We start from the raw sequence: 17,012 nt of genomic DNA on the forward strand, positions 1-17,012 counted from the left end.
CTTCACACAACTGCCTTTCATAGATTCAAACAGTAACAGTAATTGAGAAAGTACGTAAATTCCTTAACAGGAAAAATGATGTCTAAGTCAGAGGGGTTGAGGTGGGATCCACAGGCTCGGGACACTCCTTGATCTCCTTCTCCTGCCCTTGTTCCCCAGGGGAGCCAGAGATCGCAGCCTTGCAGTGGAGGTATTCTTTCTCCAGCCTCACGAGAGAGTCCCCCAGCTCGGGGTTGGTCCGCTGCACCACCGTGTATGCCATCCAGGTCAACTGCACTATAGACAGGCAGGGAGACAGGCAAGAGGCGGGTGGGTTATCAGTGTGTACAGTCAAAGTTTGGTATGACCTTGATATGTTCAATAACGGAGACTGAACTCAGAGCTTCAAGTCGGAGCGTGTACTCCATTTATTCAACATCGTGTTACTCAACTAACGTAAGTCGTCCTAACACATAACATAACACGGCACTGTCGTAAAGTCCAAACTGTCGTAAAACTACAGACGTAACATTTCCCCCCCCCCTCACACAACCTAAATGTGATATTCAGTCATGTAGTCACGCAAGTGCTCGGGCCTGTTGCGTGCTCGAACCAGACGTGGCTCTGGTGCAGCCACAGCCACTGGTGGCGGCTCCACGCCTTGGGGCTGAGCCTGGTAGGCCGGGGTTGCTGCTTCATCCAACCGTGCGGCTGGCAAGACTGTGGAAGAGGCCACACCCAGCGCTGGGCCAGGGGGAGGCTGCACCTTACGCAGGCGGGTAGCATGCCAGCGAGTGCCGTCGGCGAGCCTAAACGAGGCCGGGCCAAGCTGTTTGCTGACCTGGACAGGGTCAGACCAAAACGACTGGAGTTTGTTGTCCCGATGAGGTCGTCGGATCCTGACCCAGTCCGACACAGCAATGACAGGTGGCCTAGCACGTCTGGCCCTGTCGAAACGATCCTTCATCAAGCGCTGGTGTTTGGTGACTGTGGCTTGAACTGGATGGACCGGGGGCTGAGCTAGTGTAGGGCGGAGCCTATCGAGAGGCAGCTGGAGCTCCCGCCCCAGCATGAGGGAGGCTGGGGAGACTCCTGTAGTGGCGTGTCGCGTGGCCCGATAATGCAACAGCGTCTGGAGGAGGCTGGTGGTGAGCGTGCACCCTTGTGCCAGGTGGGCCCTGATGCCATTTTTCAGTGTTTGGTTCAGCCGTTCCACCCCCCCATTCGCAGCAGTGTGGTAGAACGCTGTGCAGATGTGGTGGATCCCTTTACCCACTAGATAGGAGGACAGTTCATGGGAAATCATTTGAGGACCGTTGTCAGTCGTGATCCTCTTGGGCAGGCCCCAACGTGCAAACAGAGCGTCGAGAATGTCGATCAGCACCTTTTTCTGTGACCGAGCCCACAGGTGTCACCTCTGGCCACTTAGAGTGGAGGTCGTAGGTCACGACGAGAAAACGCTGGTGATGTGGTACCCCATGCAGCTCGCCGCAGATATCCAGTTGCAGGTGCTCCCAGGGTTGAGATGGCCAGTCCAACGGCTGCATGGGCGGGGGTGGAGCTGGAGCCCTGGTCTTACCACTAAGGAGACAGGCAGTGCAATCCTTGACCAGGGTTTCGAGTTCCCTGTCGATGCCTGGCCACCACACAACATCACGACAGCGCTGTTTGAGCCTGACTATGCCCAGGTGACCCTCGTGCGCCATAGCAAGGATACGCGCCCGAAGGACACCTGGGACCACAGTGCAGAACCCGCGAGCGACACAGGTGTCATTCCAAACCGACAACTCCTCCCTGATCCTGGAGTAAGTGAGTAGCTCGTCAGGTACTCTTGCCGGCCACCCCTGCGTGATGTAGTAGAGAGGGTGGGGTCATCGGCTGAGGCATCCCGGAGCTCTTTCAGCGACACCGTCTCCTGAAGGGGTGTGTGGAGGAGCTGGACGAGGTCATGCTCAGCCTGGTCCAGTCCGGGGGTCAAGGTTGGGGCTGTGGGTGGGCTGGGGATTGAGCGTGATAGCAAGTCGGCTACCACGTTGTCTCGTCCTGGCGTGAACTGTAGCCGATAGTTGTACTGCTGCAGGCGGTCGGCCCAGCGGTGGAGGCGGAGTGGCTTGTGACCGGTGCCAGGAGGGTGATGAGGGCCTGGTGGTCTGTCCTCAGTGTGAATAGACGTCCATAGAGGTACATGTGCCAGCGCTCACATGCCCAGAGGCATGCTAGGGCCTCCCGCTCCCCCACCGAGTACTTCTGTTCCGTGGGGCTGAGAGCACGGGAGGCGAAGGCGATCGGTCTCTCCACCCCCGCTTGCAGCTGGGACATCACAGCACCAATGGCTGTGGCAGAGGCGTCGCACGTGACAAGAGTGGGGCTGGCCAGGTCGAAATGCGCCAGGACCGGTGGCGAGGTGAGTTGGGCCTTCAGGAGGCGTACGGCGTCTGAGCAGGCAGACGTCCAGAGCCAGGGCTCGTCATGCTTCAACAGCTTCCGCAGTGGTGTGGTTGTGCCCGAGTACTGTGGCAGGAAACGGAGGTAGTACGCCGTCATGCCTAGGAAGGAGGCCACCTGAGCGGCTGTGGTGGGCTCCGGGACATGATGGATGGCCTCGGTGTTCGAGTGCAGCGGGTACGTGCCATCAGCTGAGAGGCGGAACCCCACAAAGTCAATGGCTGGGGCGGCGAATACACACTTCTCACCATTGAGTGTGAGGTGATGCTTGGCCAATGCACTGAACACACTGTGGAGACGCTCGTCGTGGCTCTCGACGGTGGCCCCGTGAACCACGATGTCATCAAGATAGATGGCCACACCTGGGATCCCAGCGAAGATGGAGGCCATGATCTTTTGGAAGCAGCTGGGGGCGGAGCTTAAACCGAAAGCCATGCGTTTGTAGCGGAAAACCCCTCTGTGAGTGATGAACGCTGTGAGGTTGCGGCTCTCGGGGTGTAGTGGCACTTGGAGGTAACCCTGACGGAGGTCCAGTTTAGAGAACACGCTGGACCCGTAGAACTGGGCGGTGAGCTCCTCTATCGTTGGCAGGGGGTATTTGTCAGGGATGATGGCCTTGTTTACCGCTCTCAGATCCACGCAGATGCGCAGCCCCCCAGACTTCTTCTTCGCCACCACCAGGTTGGAGATCCAAGGCGATGCATTCACCTGCTCAATGATGTCGCTATCGAGCATGCTCTGTAGTTGAGAGGAGATGTCATCGCGGAGAGCCAGGGGGGAGCGGCGGAGGGGCTGTATAACAGGCATCACTGTAGGATCTAACAGAGGCTGGTGGGCAAAAGTGTCGAGGCAGCCTACACCGCTGAACAGCGCAGGCCACTGTTGCTGCCAGGGGATGGAAACGGTGTGAATCTCTGAGCCAGCTGTGTCTAGCAGGGTGAAACCGAGGGCGTTGAACAGGTCAAGGCCTAACAGGTTGGTCCCGTGGCGTGCAACATTGAACCTGAAGGCCGGCAGTGTCCTCTCCCCGTACTTCACAGGCAGCTGAAAAGAGCCCACAATGTCAATCTCAGAGTTGGCATAGCCACGCAGAGTGGTGGAGGGCAACCCCAGGGGCACATGGGAGAAAAACTGTGTATTCATAGCTTTCAGTCACGTGGTTTCTTCCCTAGCAACCACCAACCTGACGGGCAAAAAGTATCATAGCAACATCGCTCAACATGGCGAGTGGACGCAATTTACCGGCTGCCTACTATTTAGACCACCTCACCCATGAAGAACTATCAAGATACACGGAAAAGCTACACATATTGGGCACTTGCGACCCATATTTAGCCCCCGCGGCTGTGTTTGAACCACTAAATGCAGCTAAGTCCCTGCCTGATCTCGTGTTCGGTGACATTTGGATCTATCTGGTGGAGAATCCATCCCCATACACCGCAGCCAGGATGAAGGCTTTTAAAAGCACCGAAAGCTACAAATATTTCCACTCTGGTTGGGTAACTAATGCTGGCGTGTGGAAAGTGAAGAATTTCTTCATCGTCAAAGCCAAGGTGAGTGACGTTAAATTAGCCAATGCTATCGGTATGCTAGCTAACGTTACGTTACGGTCAGTGGTAAGCTAGCTCTAGCCTCTTGTCAAAGCGAAGGTGCCTAACGGCTTGTGTGTGTTCCAGCTTCTCTGACATCTGGGTCTTGACAGTGCTCCATGGTGTCTGTGACGGCTGCACCAGATCGCCGCACATTGTGGCAGTGGCAAGCACACTTGCAACACACCTTTCCTCTGTTCATTCAGTTAGTTTGTAACATTTATGTTTCAGTACACATCACCACCACCCCATAACAAACAGACCTTGGTTTTGTTTTACACATGGTCATTCCTTTATTAGCATTATTGATCACATGTTTCTAAATTGAGTGCACACATTTTAGTTAACATGGTTTTATCATTTTGCTGTAATTGATCACCACCTTCTGTCTTTTTCCTCCATAGTCCACATGTGTCTCACCGGGAGTTGTCCGCCACCTCCTTTGGCTAGGCAAAGAGTGAGCGGCCATTTTGGACCCTACTAAATACAGAGGGTGGGGGTGGTGGACTGTACCATCTCCCGGGAGACTACAGGGGGAGGGATTAGTTTAATTGAACTGTTTATATTATTTATCTAACATTAGCATTATGTATGCAAGTAATTCAAATGGCATAAATGTATGTTGCATGGGTTGGTTACTTGTGTTAGATTGTTTTGAATATAGTTGTTCATTTGTGTATAACTTAATTGATTGATCCCCTGCTTGATTTAAATGTACCTGGCTAGGTCTATATATACCTTGAGGTCATCAGTGTCAGGAGGCTCTTGTTCTGTTCAGTTATTAGTTAATTTGGGCCCATCCATTATGTTATTCATTATCCTTTTTAACCCACTGTTGGTTTTTGTTAACCCTGTATTATTTTTGGGTAAATAAAAACCCTTAATTTTCACATTTTCCCTGTGTCCTCGTGCCTATACTTGCTCGGTCCATCACAGTGTCCAAGATCTCTCCGATCTTGTCGAAGTCCACCTCCTGCAGGGCTTCGAGCCAGGAGCTGGGGAGGGGAGGAGAGAGAGAGAGCAGAGGGGGGTTGATGAACTAACAGTGGGGAGTAAGGCTCTGTTATGCTGTCTGACTACAGACAGCTGTTCTACAAGCTATGGTACTGTGTATGACAGAGGTGTGTGGTTAAGCTTAAGGGAACACCTTAAAAACAGAGGTCCTCTCTCTGTCACAAACAGATACGCCAGACTCATTTTTAATACGGGGACGAGTAAAAACGTAGGTGGTTTTAAAGCCCGAGGGCTGGGTAGGGAGGGGCTGACTCTCTGGGTCAGTTGGTAGGTCGTGGTGCTAACAACGCTGAGGTTTGGGGGTTTGATTCCTGCTGGGACCGTATGTACTGAAAAATGAATGCATGCACGCACGCACTGCGATGTATGTCGCTTTGGACAAACGTGTCAGCTGAATGGTTTATATTATATTACTGGTATACTAGAAAAGATGACTGGCAGAGGGATGGAGTGAGGAGAGAGAGAGAGAGAGAGAGAGAGAGAGAGAGAGAGAGAGAGAGAGAGAGAGAGAGAGAGAGAGAGAGAGAGAGAGAGAGAGAGAGAGACAGAGAGGGGGGGGGGTACTACTATACTGGCTGGCTATTTTTTACACCATAATTGTTCTTTTATATCTCTGATGAATACATCCTTCTTGTCAGTGTCCATAACCCATAACAATGAAGTGGCGAAAATGGCGAGAGAGGTGTCCTCTTTTCACAGGTGTGGTGAGACTGTCTAACTGACAGAACCTGTGTGTCTGACAGAACCAGTCTAACTGACAGAACCTGTCTAACTGACAGAACCTGTCTAACTGACAGAACCTGTTTAACTGACAGAACCTGTGTGACTGACAGACCTGTCTAACTGGAGAGGGTCCATCTCCTGCATCACCACATCGTAGGCGTCCTGCAGCAGGTCCTGAGAGAGTGAGAGAGACAGAGGGGAAGTGAGAGACAGAGAGAGAGGGAGAGAGGGAGTGAGTGAGAGAGAGAGAGAGGTAGAGGGAGTGAGAGAGAGAGGGAGAGGGAGAGAGTGAGAGAGAGTGAGAGAGGGAGAGAGGGAGAGAGAGAGAGATAGGGAGAGAGAGACAGAGAGAGAGGGAGAGAGTGAGAGAGACAGAGAGAGAGAGAGAGAGAGGGAGAGAGAGTGAGAGAGAGAGGGAGAGAGAGAGAGAGAGAGAGGGAGAGAGAGTGAGAGAGAGAGGGAGAGAGAGAGAGAGAGAGAGAGAGAGAGAAGGGGGGGGGGGGGGCCAAGACAGAGGAACACTAATAAACAAGCGAAACAGAAACATTACGAGTGCAGTTAAGTTAAGAGGGTGTTGAGTAAGCAGAGTATCGGAGTCAAATGGAAAGTCTTTTTGCATTTATAGCGCGTTTCATACGCCATAACAATCCAATGTGCTTTTACGAGGGAAATAAATAAAGCTTAAGGCAGCGTACTCACTGGCTTCTGTTATATGGGGGGACTGAGGAGATGGGCATGAGGAGATGGGCATTTCCTCAGCAGGGCAGCTTGCAGACTAAGTCATAGATAACCTGGTCAGTGTTTTCCCCCTGAGCTTTCAGACGACAGTCTGGTCTACAATTAGCCGACACCTAAGACCACCTAAAGCCCCCCCCCCCCCCCAACTCTGCCTACCTAAATCACACAGCACACCTTTCTGGAAAAAAAGAGACCCAAGCTGCAAGCTGCAAGCGTCATCGCCCTTACTCCCTCCCTCCCTCCCTCCCCCGACATGAACGTATCTATGGGACTGTGTCATTCCCTGTGACTGTGATACCGCTCCTGGCCTTCTACCAGGCAGCATAACGGAGAGGGCAATGGGGTTGGCGTACAGACGCGGAGAGATACCGCCACTGCAACAATGCTGGCTCTTAAACCCGCTTCTGATGCCGCCTCCCCCTGCCAGAGCCCGGGACAGAGGGGGACGATAGCAAGTCTATTCTCTCTCTCGGCCCCCAAAGCGTCGGTACTGAGAGGAGTGATTTTTTTTCTCTCCCTTCCCTCCCTTGTCTGAGACCGGATTAGCGATGGCATCTGTCCTGGAGCAGACGACGATTGGCAGAGGGATGGAGCGAGGGAGGGACGGAGGGAGAGAGACAGAGTAAGGGAGACAGAATGAGAGGGAGGGGTGGAGGGAGGGAGGGAGAGAGAGAGGAAGGGAGGGAGAGAGAGAGGGAGAGAGACAGAGAGACGCAGCAAGTCGAGCCATGCTTGAAATCACTCGTCCACCAGCGAACGCATCGGCATCTGCTGTAGCGAGATAAAGCATCTCCCTCCAAGACCAGAGATAACCAGCTCTCAGATCGGACCAGGCGGGGGGGAAAAAAACGAACGGTCTGCTTATGCAAGTGCGCTTGTGTGTTCTGGGTTGCTGTGGGTGAGCTGAGCTAGTAAACACTATCTGACGAAGGAGTCAAATTCACAACAAGTGCACACACAGTAGAAGCACAACGCAAACGTAGAGAAGAACCTTCTGGTACTTTAGTAGAATGACCTGAATCTAGTACATAAGTACTTTGCTGTTCTGGAGGTCCATTTCATGCAAGTTCCAATATAGATCATTTTTCTAAAAGTAGTTTTTTTAGTTTTTTTGGGAAGGGAAGGTTTGTCACAATCTACGTCGATGTAAAAACCTGACCCCAAACAACTAAAACAAACTGTTTGGGAAATTACATTTTTAATTTGTTTGGGAAAAAACATTTTTAATTTGGAAATTATTATTATTATTCAACTTTATTCGATTCCATTTCATTCGACTTCAGCCCATCATCTTTGTGTTCCGTCTTTGTCAGGAGAGGCTGGTGGAGGTAGAAATCGGAGGACTGCCTCATTGTAATGCACAGAACGGAATCAAAAACACGTTTCATGTGGCCTGGGGGGGTCCAGTGGTCTAGCACCGCGGTCTACACTCTACAGTGCACACATTATGCCCATGTCAGCATGGGTTTGAATCCGGCCCCATGCCCTGCTGACATGCCCTCTCCTCTCCCTTCTTCTCCTTACTTTCCTGTCTGTCATCACTGTATCTGTCCAATAAAAAATGAAAAATATGAGTGGGACTGCCCCACTCAGAAAAACTAACAACAAAAAAAACATGTTTCATACGATTCCTCATTCCATTGCATGCATTACGCAATGAGCCTTGTCCTCCCGACTACGTCTACCTCCACCAGCCTTCCCCCCTGTTTTTGGTGTACGTCAAAGATCCTGGAATGGTTTGCGGAACACAAATTCCCGAAACCACACAAAAGGCAGAAATGGCTTAGTCATAAAAGCTGCCTTCTGTTTTGGATGTGTGACAAGTCAGAAGCTGCCTCCTCCACACCACATAATTAGAAATCGGAGCTCTTGGACTCACTTCATACAATACTAGGATCACTAACCTGAACTTAAAACACCAGCTACTCCTGCATACTTGCGCGCACACACACACACACACACACACACAGACAAACATATGCACACAAACATATGCGCACATACACACACACACACACACCCTTTAAGCACTCCCCTATGTTTGGAAAATCTTAGACTATACTCTATATTCTGTTCTATTCCCTGATATCCTTTGCATCCATTGGTTCCCTCTTGGAACTCTTAACAGGTTTGATACTGTCAGTATTCTGTTTCCCAGACGTGGACCACCGATTGAGGAATGCATTCACCTACTAAAGCAGTGCTTCTCAAACCTCTCCTCGGGGACCCCCAGACGCTCCACATTATTTGATCTGTTCCACCACCAGACCAGCACACCTGATTCAACTAATCAAGTACAAAGCAAGTACTTGATTAGTTGAATCAGGTGTGCTGGTGGTGGAACAGATCAAATATTATGTGGAGCGGCTGGGGGTCCCCGAGGAGAGGTTTGAGAACCACTGGTATAGAAGATGGACTCTTTCAGTTTATCATGTCATCAAGACAGATTGAAGGTGTGTATTGTTACACTACAGGTACTGTACACTTGTTTGACAGAGTGTCTAAAAGAAGGAAATGGGGGTCAAGGCTCATCAAATCAAATCAAATCAAATTTTATTTGTATAGCGCATTTCTTACAAGATGCAACTCAATGCGCTTCACACAATGAAAATGTTCAGTCAATCAGTCAATCAATCAATACTGACAGAGCCGCGAGCAGGCAAAAGTAAAAACCTGTATACTATGTAGCCAGGAAAAAATTCCCTTGCAGCCCTCTACCAATAGAGCGACTACTAGCCAGTTTGCCTACCAGTACCCAGCGGTCCCCAAGGGGAGGCCAAGGACCACCGGCACAAAGCAAGCAAGCAAGGGCAAAAACCTGTACACCATGTATCCAGGAAAAATTCCTTGCATATTATCGGCGTACACTCTGTCCATAAATTTAGTGTTATATTTGCATCGTTCTGCATCCGGATGGTCACAGGTCCTGCCAAAAGAGAAACTTAGGCATAGTTATGATGCAACAACACAATAAAGACAATAAAGATGACAGCAATACAACCTGATGGTGGTCCTGGTACATCCTTGTACCGGTTCCAGTACTGCTCTAGGTGCTATTTGGAGCTGAGAGTGCCTCATCAGCACCCGGGTCCATTTTCCTGTCAACACAAATCTCAAAACACGAGTATGGTGTAATGGCCTAGTGATCCTAGTTCTATAATGTCCAATGTCTCCCGTAGTATCAAAAGGCGACATTGAATAAGTAGGTTTGGGAGTATGGGAGTATAGCAACTATTTCATACAACACAAGTCGCTTTGAAATGTGAGCCGTTATCAATTTGAAAAGAATGCTCTGATCAAATTCCTTTCAAGTTACTCATACAGACGGACCGAAGTGCGCACACACACACACACGCGCGCACACACACACACACACACACACACACACACTTCAAAGGACTCTGCTCATCAGAGGACCGAGCATGAAAGTCGTGGTGAACAGGACGAAAGTGTCTCCTTAATACTTTTAGCAAGGGCGCTCTCATCTCATCAAACACTCCAAACTTAGGCTATACTCAAAGAAACAGGAGCCCTTTAAAGATCTGAGACATTATGTCCAACTCAGCAGTTTTGTCTCATTGTCCTGACCTGACACACAGACTCTACTACCAGCCCAGCTGGTCTCTGGCTCTAGCCCTCAAGTCCAGTAATGTGACGGGTCAGAGCTGGGTCGGGTCAAGGGGTATGATCAAGGATCATAACAGTACTGCTGTAAACAGCGTTGTTATTAGAAGACACTTTCCTCAGTGTCACTATCTAATACTTTTATTTTTTTTTAAACCAAGAGTGATCGAATGCTTAGGCTATACAATAAAATAACCCATTACGGGCATTTAATAACCTGACATTTAAAAATGATTTTTGATTCTTCAAATCAAACACATGGACTGTATCATTCGGACAATTAGGATATTATCTCCTGACAAACCAAAGCAACAAACATGGGCCAATTACCTGCAACAAATCACCGGAATCAGAAGTCAAAGTCAATGATTACATACATCCTAACTTTTCGCTCGTCTGACAGTTATTATAGTCAAATCAATCGCAAAAAAAACACGCACAGCCGCCGGGTGAATAAAGTTCAGAGCAGGTTTCACACCACCAAAGTGTCTCTATGAGCAGAAACAGCAGCATTCTGATGGACAAAAGCTTTGAAAAACATATGACACGGTATTTCAGCTCAATTCAGACCTGCCTAAAAAAATCCTACACAAAAACTGTTTTAATAAGCATAACAATCTGGTTGAATACACACCATGTCGTGAGCTTAGAATGATAAGGTTCTATCTCCGTTTAGAATGATAAGGTTCTATCTCCGTTTAGAATGATAAGGTTCTATCTCCGTTTAGGGTAGTTCAGAGATATTGAGCGTCAAAGTTTTTACATTCCATTATGTTTTGTGAGATGGAACCTTTGTATTTTATTAATTACTAACTCAAAAATGTCAACATTTTAAAAATAACACCACACAGGCATTAATAAACACCTAATGGATCAGATTATGTAAAAAAAAAACTCCATTTTGACAAAAATGGAGATAGTACCTTATAATTCTAACGTCACCATGTGCTATTCGGTAGGAATCCCTTTTCAACCCACCGATAGCGGACACGCGGGGTTCCTCTCCACAAGTGCGTCCTCTGGGCTGCGGGTTCCCCGTCTCCCCGAAGCCAATAATAATAATAATAATAATAAAAGACCTCCGCTAAAAGATGCAGGAACCTCTCACTTCCGCAAGGAGCCGGAGCAAACTGAACTCCCTTCGTTTTGGGAGATGGGATAGAGACCACCAGTCTTTTACCCTGCCCATTTCAAGGACACGACCACCACCACACCGACACGCTCCACCATCCCAGAAAGTTCCGGTGTAGTGTCCCCTGCGGTGACCGAGAACTATTGATTCTTGAACAGTGCCTCATGAACCGGTCTACCCCATCAAAAGCAAAATTCTAACATCGTTTTACTCCATTCTCTGTAAACAAACACTCTAGTCGATGGCTTCAAAACATGGTTAAAACTATAATGTTGATAATCATGAATGGCCGGTCCATGTCCACAGCTCAGGGGTGACTGACCGCTGTTGTTGTTGTTGTTGTTGTTTGAATCCCAGATTGTTGAGTTAAAGGGGTAACATAGAATCTGTATGAAATGTTCCCAAACTATTTATGTACCTATGGAAAATTAAGTCATTCTAATTCCTGACAAATTATTGACGCTTTGCAAACGGAACTTTAATGTATAAAATGAGGTACAGATACTGAGGTACAGTAAATATGAGCAATGGAAGCTACCAGAACAACTTAAGGTACAGAACATGAAAAGAAAACAAAGGACCAGGGTAGAAACGAACAATAGTAACACGCCTGATATTGACCACATTGCTAAAAAAAAACATTTATTAATTCAAACCAAAAGTTTCAAACTAAATCCTCAAGACCTCATGTTTACAACATTAACATTAACATTTACTGGTTGTGTGAATAAAGCACACTCCAATCATCACTTTGATGTGCCACTAATCATCTTCATGAGGTTCAGAAAATGCTCTTCCAGTTTATCAATCTGTGAAAGAGAAATAAAGTCAAGTTAACATTGTGCAAAGGCTATTCTAGTATTTCTACCTTCTGAAATAATGGCTAGGACTGGTGATATCAAGCGAAAGTGTTCTTTATATACAAATCTGCTAACATACAATTGTGATCACTTTCAATTCAATAAAACGAGCTATTACGGTAGATATTCACTTTCGTATTCTGGACGTACAATTCGCATTTCTCAAAAACAACAAACTGTCAACTTATATGACGTCTTGCTGCAAGGCATTCTGGAACCTGCAGTTCCACCCATTCTTAGCTAATACAACAGAAATGTACTTCTTTTTAACTATCTTAACGATAAATAATAACTCTTTTAACTGTCAATCAATCATGTAACATATGAATCAATCATGTAAGCTATGAAGTTACAACAGCTATCCTACTGATGATAATGATTATGTGTAGAAGTGTTCTGGTCTGATGGCGTTTAGGAAGGTGTGGAGGGGTGTCCAGAAATATAGCCCGGGTGAGCCCCTCAACCAGGTCTCGGGGTGGTAAAAGGGTAGCCCCTCGGCCCCGAGCCTGGTGGAGTGGAGAGGAAAACAACAACCCATACGACGAAGAAGAAGAAGGCGTTTAGGAAGAAAGGACGACTCTCACCTTTCTCTTCAGGTCCACGTAGCAGCAGCATTGGTTGCAAGGACCTGAAATAAAACAGATCAGTCAAATCAAATCAATATCAAATGTCACCACCATCTTCAAACAAGGCAGGATGTCAACATTGTTTCCCTGTGTTCTATTGGCAGACTCAGGGCTGCACGTATGGATACACTACACGTATATGGATATTTTTCTAAACGCACATTTTTGTTGTACAAGTGGGCCTCTCAACCACATGAACACGGTGTTTTCACTCACATAGACGGAGATTTCTCTAAACGGATAAAAAAGTGAAGAAATAAAAAAATATCCGATTGAGTGGATCTGTGTGGTTATGTTAAACGGAGCTGGTGTTGATGCAATGACGTCAAGCGTTGAGCCGTTCACACATGCGCATTGAAGCAAAACGGTTGTCAACAGCAACAATGGCTCAACTTCAACGTCGGTCCACACAAAATAAAAAAAAATAAAAACGTTTTGCTTTCTTCTTGGCCACCATAACATGCTTTTCTGTCTGATTTGTACTCTTTTTTTTTTGTACTGTACTGTTTCAAAGAGTTTGGTCTGTTTACGTTTTGAGTCACTGCCGCCGTTTGATTACAACTGACTGCGCATTCCCATAACGTTCTTCTACGGCAGGGGTCGGCAATAGGCGGCCCGTGGGCCATTGCTGGCCCGTCACCAATAATATTTGGCCCAGCAGATTATTTTGAGAATCCACTTTTTTTTTTTTTTTTTTTTTTTTAATAATAATATCGGACCGACAGTCCCACATATAGCGCCTATAATGTCCGAATAGAGAATCGAACTCCACCTGAAATGCTTATTGTACTTTTATCCATGTTGAGAGTGAATGACACAGGGACAGACAATCAGGCAGCAAGGTGCACCGAAGCGCACTGACGCTGAACCCCTCAGAGTGAATCATAAGCAGGTGGACAACGCGTCACGGTGCTGAAATAGCCGACATACCGTGTGTGGTTTGAACAAAATAACACGAGCTCAGTAAGCCATTCAAACGTAATGTTTACGTATATGTGACTGCAACACACATATGAACAGTAACAACGCAAATTCTGTTTAATTTTCAGAAAAACATTGAAAACAAAATCGGCGCAAACAAAAAGCATCTCCCATCGGTCAGTATTTGCTTGATATCTGGTGATATTGACGTCACTTTAATCCACAGGCAGTTCTCAAGGTTTTTATGCATCCATCGATTCCTCTCGTGCGTCTTTATCGCATTCATTGACGAAAAGGACGACTCGCGTATAGAAAGGGAACATTGTGAGCACGGAAAATGTCTCTCACAACGGCTTTGCATTTATGAAACCAGGTAGGATGAACGTATAGTTCGCTGTCCATTCCTCTTTAAATGCCCTGTTTCCACCGTCAACTTTCCTCTTTAGACCTTTGGAGAGTGACATTATGTTTCTCTTGCTAGCAGGTTAAATGTTTGGCTAACTTCACCCGGCACGCAAACAACCAATCCAATAATAATAATGTGACCTTGTCTGGGAGGAGGGGGGAATAATTATCAGAATGAAACTATGTTACATAATTATTAGAATAAGTTAGGCTACGCTACATCGTCAGTCCACACATTTATTATTCAAAAATATGGAAAAGTGTGAAACTATGTTTCAACGTTGTTGAGAATCACAACACAAACTCGCTAATCAAGCCAAAATACTGCAACATAATGGATTGGACAGCTACCTAGTTAACTAGAACACTACTTTACATTGTTAGCAGGTTCACAAAACAAGCTGTGTTAGTTGACTAGCGATGTGTACAGTCGAAAGAAAAGTCAAAGCATTAGAACGTGTCACATTTTTAAACAATCAATTACTTAAATTAGCCTTTGATTATGTTCGGGCCCGCCATCTAGTGGCTCAAAAAAAATTTGGCCCGAGGCCAAACCTAATTGCCGACCCCTGTTCTACGGTATCTGACAGATCGTGTTCAGTTTGGGCTTTTCGTATGGACAGAGATATTTTTATGGTGTTTTTAAAATTTATTTTTTAAACGAGGACGAAAATATCAGCTTAAAAAAATCTCTATATACGTGTAGTCCAGGCCTCAGTAATTCCTATGAGTTCTATCTCTTGAATGCAACAAGATTAATAGACTAGGATTATATTTTGGAATGGTAGTCGGACGCTTTAACAGCTGACGCAGAGGAGGTGTGGTTGAGGAGAGGGGGAGAGAGGGATAAGGGTTAAGGTCATCGGGGAGGCCGTTTTTTCTCCATTTCCTCTCAGCTGCCCGGAACTCTATTCTACAAGCTAAATGCCAAAATGTAAATGTAAACAAGCTACAGCTTTTGAGACGGTATCAGTATGACGTGTGAGAAGTAGTCAGTAAGCAGGGTCTGCTGACTGCTTGGGTAGAGCACTAAGGGGGGCGTACCGTTGACGCTCTTTGAGTGTGTTGTGCTCTGTGGTTCCTTGGGTCCACCCCACCATTCAATCTTCTGTGCAGCGTGATCTGGAATCAAGACAGTCAATGTAGTTCATATAGACAGTCAAATGAGTTCAGACATCGCATGGCTACATCAACCTCACATTGACTTGGTTGTTAGCTACTTGAGGTGATTTGGCCACACATTGTCATCCATCCATCCATCCGTCCATCCACAAATCCATTCATCCATCCATCCATCCATCCATCCATCCATCCTCCCTCCCTCCCTCCCTCCCTCCCTCCGTCCGTCCACAAACCCATCCGTCCATACCGTAGCCAGGGGCCGGGGCTGGTGTGACCTCCTCCGTGGCCAGGTGGTTCTGGTTCTGCCTTGGGGTGTTGACTGGGCCGGCGGCGGTGGTGGGGGTGGTGGTGGTCTTGGCCCAGCTCAGGTCAGGCTCAGGACTGGGGGGGGTGGGGGTGGGGGCGGTGTTCTTCAGCTTGGCCTGGGCCAGGACCTGCAGGATCATGGTGTTGAGGTGGCCGCTGCCGTGCTCCGCCATCATGGTGACGGACAGCAGGTTGAACTTGCCGTCGAAGGCCTGGACGCTGGCCTGCACGCCGTCTGACAGCCACGCCATGAACAGCTGCAGTACCTCCATGGGCCAGGCGGAGGGGAAGTGCTCCTTACCTACCCAGGGTATATACAGGAATCCTGAGGTTAATTTCAATACCTTTCTAAGACTTTTTAAAGACCTTGTCAACATTTCCCAGACCTCACCGCCACTTCGAGCTGTAACCGTTTACATCAGTGACACCTTTAACTTAACAGTTTTAGTTTGCATTTAGTATTGAATTTTCGGTTCATCTTTTGTTTTTTAATTTAACTAATAAATTCACGAACTTTTACTAAACGTTTTTAGGACTCAAACTCTTTGGACAGAGTCTAATTCAGAAAAATACCAACAAAATTCAAGACCTCATAAAATCGTGAAAATACTTTTTAATACTTATTAAGGGTCTTGATTTTCCCAAAATGGATTTATCAACTTTTAATACTTTTCAAGACACAGCGGATACCCTGCTACCAAACACACACAGAGGCTCCTTACCTACCAGACACACAGGGGTGACAAAGGGGCGGCTGTGGTTCAGGAGGTAGAGCTGCTGTCTAATGATCGCAAGGTCGGCAGATCGGCGGTTCGAGCCCCGGTTGGCCACATGTCGAAGTGGCCTCGGGCAAGACACTGAACCCCAAATTGCTCCCAGTGAGCGGGCCGGATGCGGCGCCTTGCATGGTAGCTTAACGCCATTGGTGTGTGAATGTGTGTGTGAATGGGTGAATGAGAGGCCGTTGTAAAGCGCTTTGGATAAAGGCGCTATGTAAGTGCAGTCCATTTACCATTCCATTTACACGCACCTCAACATACTGCTAACCGTTAACCGTGCTACCTGTACTACCTGGGTACTACCTGGGTTAGGGTTAGGACAGAGGGTCCAACACTACCTGTGTCAGGACAGGGTCAGTGTTGCCAGGTGGGATTGTTGTCCAGCCTAACCACAGTCTAAAAACCACCCAGTGTGATCATAAGTAGCCCAATTGGGTTGGAATACGCCCAATCTGGCAACACTGGACAGGGTCTCCAGTACTCCCTGTGTCAGGACAGAGGGTCTCCAGCCTCCTACCTGTGTCAGACAGGGTCAGTGTTGCCAGGTGGGATTGTTGTCCAGCCTAAAAACCACCCAGTGTGATCATAAGTAGCCCAATTGGGCTGGAATACGCCCAATCTGGCAACACTGGACAGGGTCTCCAGCCTCCTACCTGTGAGGGCACAGCGGGCGATGTGGAAGGGCCTCTGCAGCAGGCCGGAGGGGATGGGCAGGATGGAGGAGTAGGGCACCTCCTCCAGGTTGCCGT

General features: G+C 47.7%; 1 protein-coding gene across 1 annotated transcript in view; it reads right to left on the reverse strand.

The window, feature by feature from the left end:
• Positions 1-82: 82 nt before the first annotated feature.
• LOC308164021 (tudor domain-containing protein 1-like) overlaps positions 83-17,012 on the reverse strand; it is a gene marked incomplete at both ends in the record, with an annotated part of 32,409 nt that continues 15,479 nt past the window's right edge. Inside the window, 5 exons of the mRNA XM_080538186.1 lie at positions 83-276; positions 4,932-5,008; positions 5,863-5,924; positions 15,412-15,785; positions 16,917-17,012. The exon at positions 16,917-17,012 is cut by the window's right edge and continues 72 nt beyond it. Coding sequence (XP_080394312.1) covers positions 83-276; positions 4,932-5,008; positions 5,863-5,924; positions 15,412-15,785; positions 16,917-17,012 — 803 coding nt within the window. The remainder of the gene's footprint in view (positions 277-4,931; positions 5,009-5,862; positions 5,925-15,411; positions 15,786-16,916) is intronic.

This window comes from Nansenia antarctica, assembly GCF_963989245.1.
Source record: "Nansenia antarctica genome assembly, chromosome: 8".
NCBI lineage: Eukaryota > Metazoa > Chordata > Actinopteri > Argentiniformes > Microstomatidae > Nansenia > Nansenia antarctica.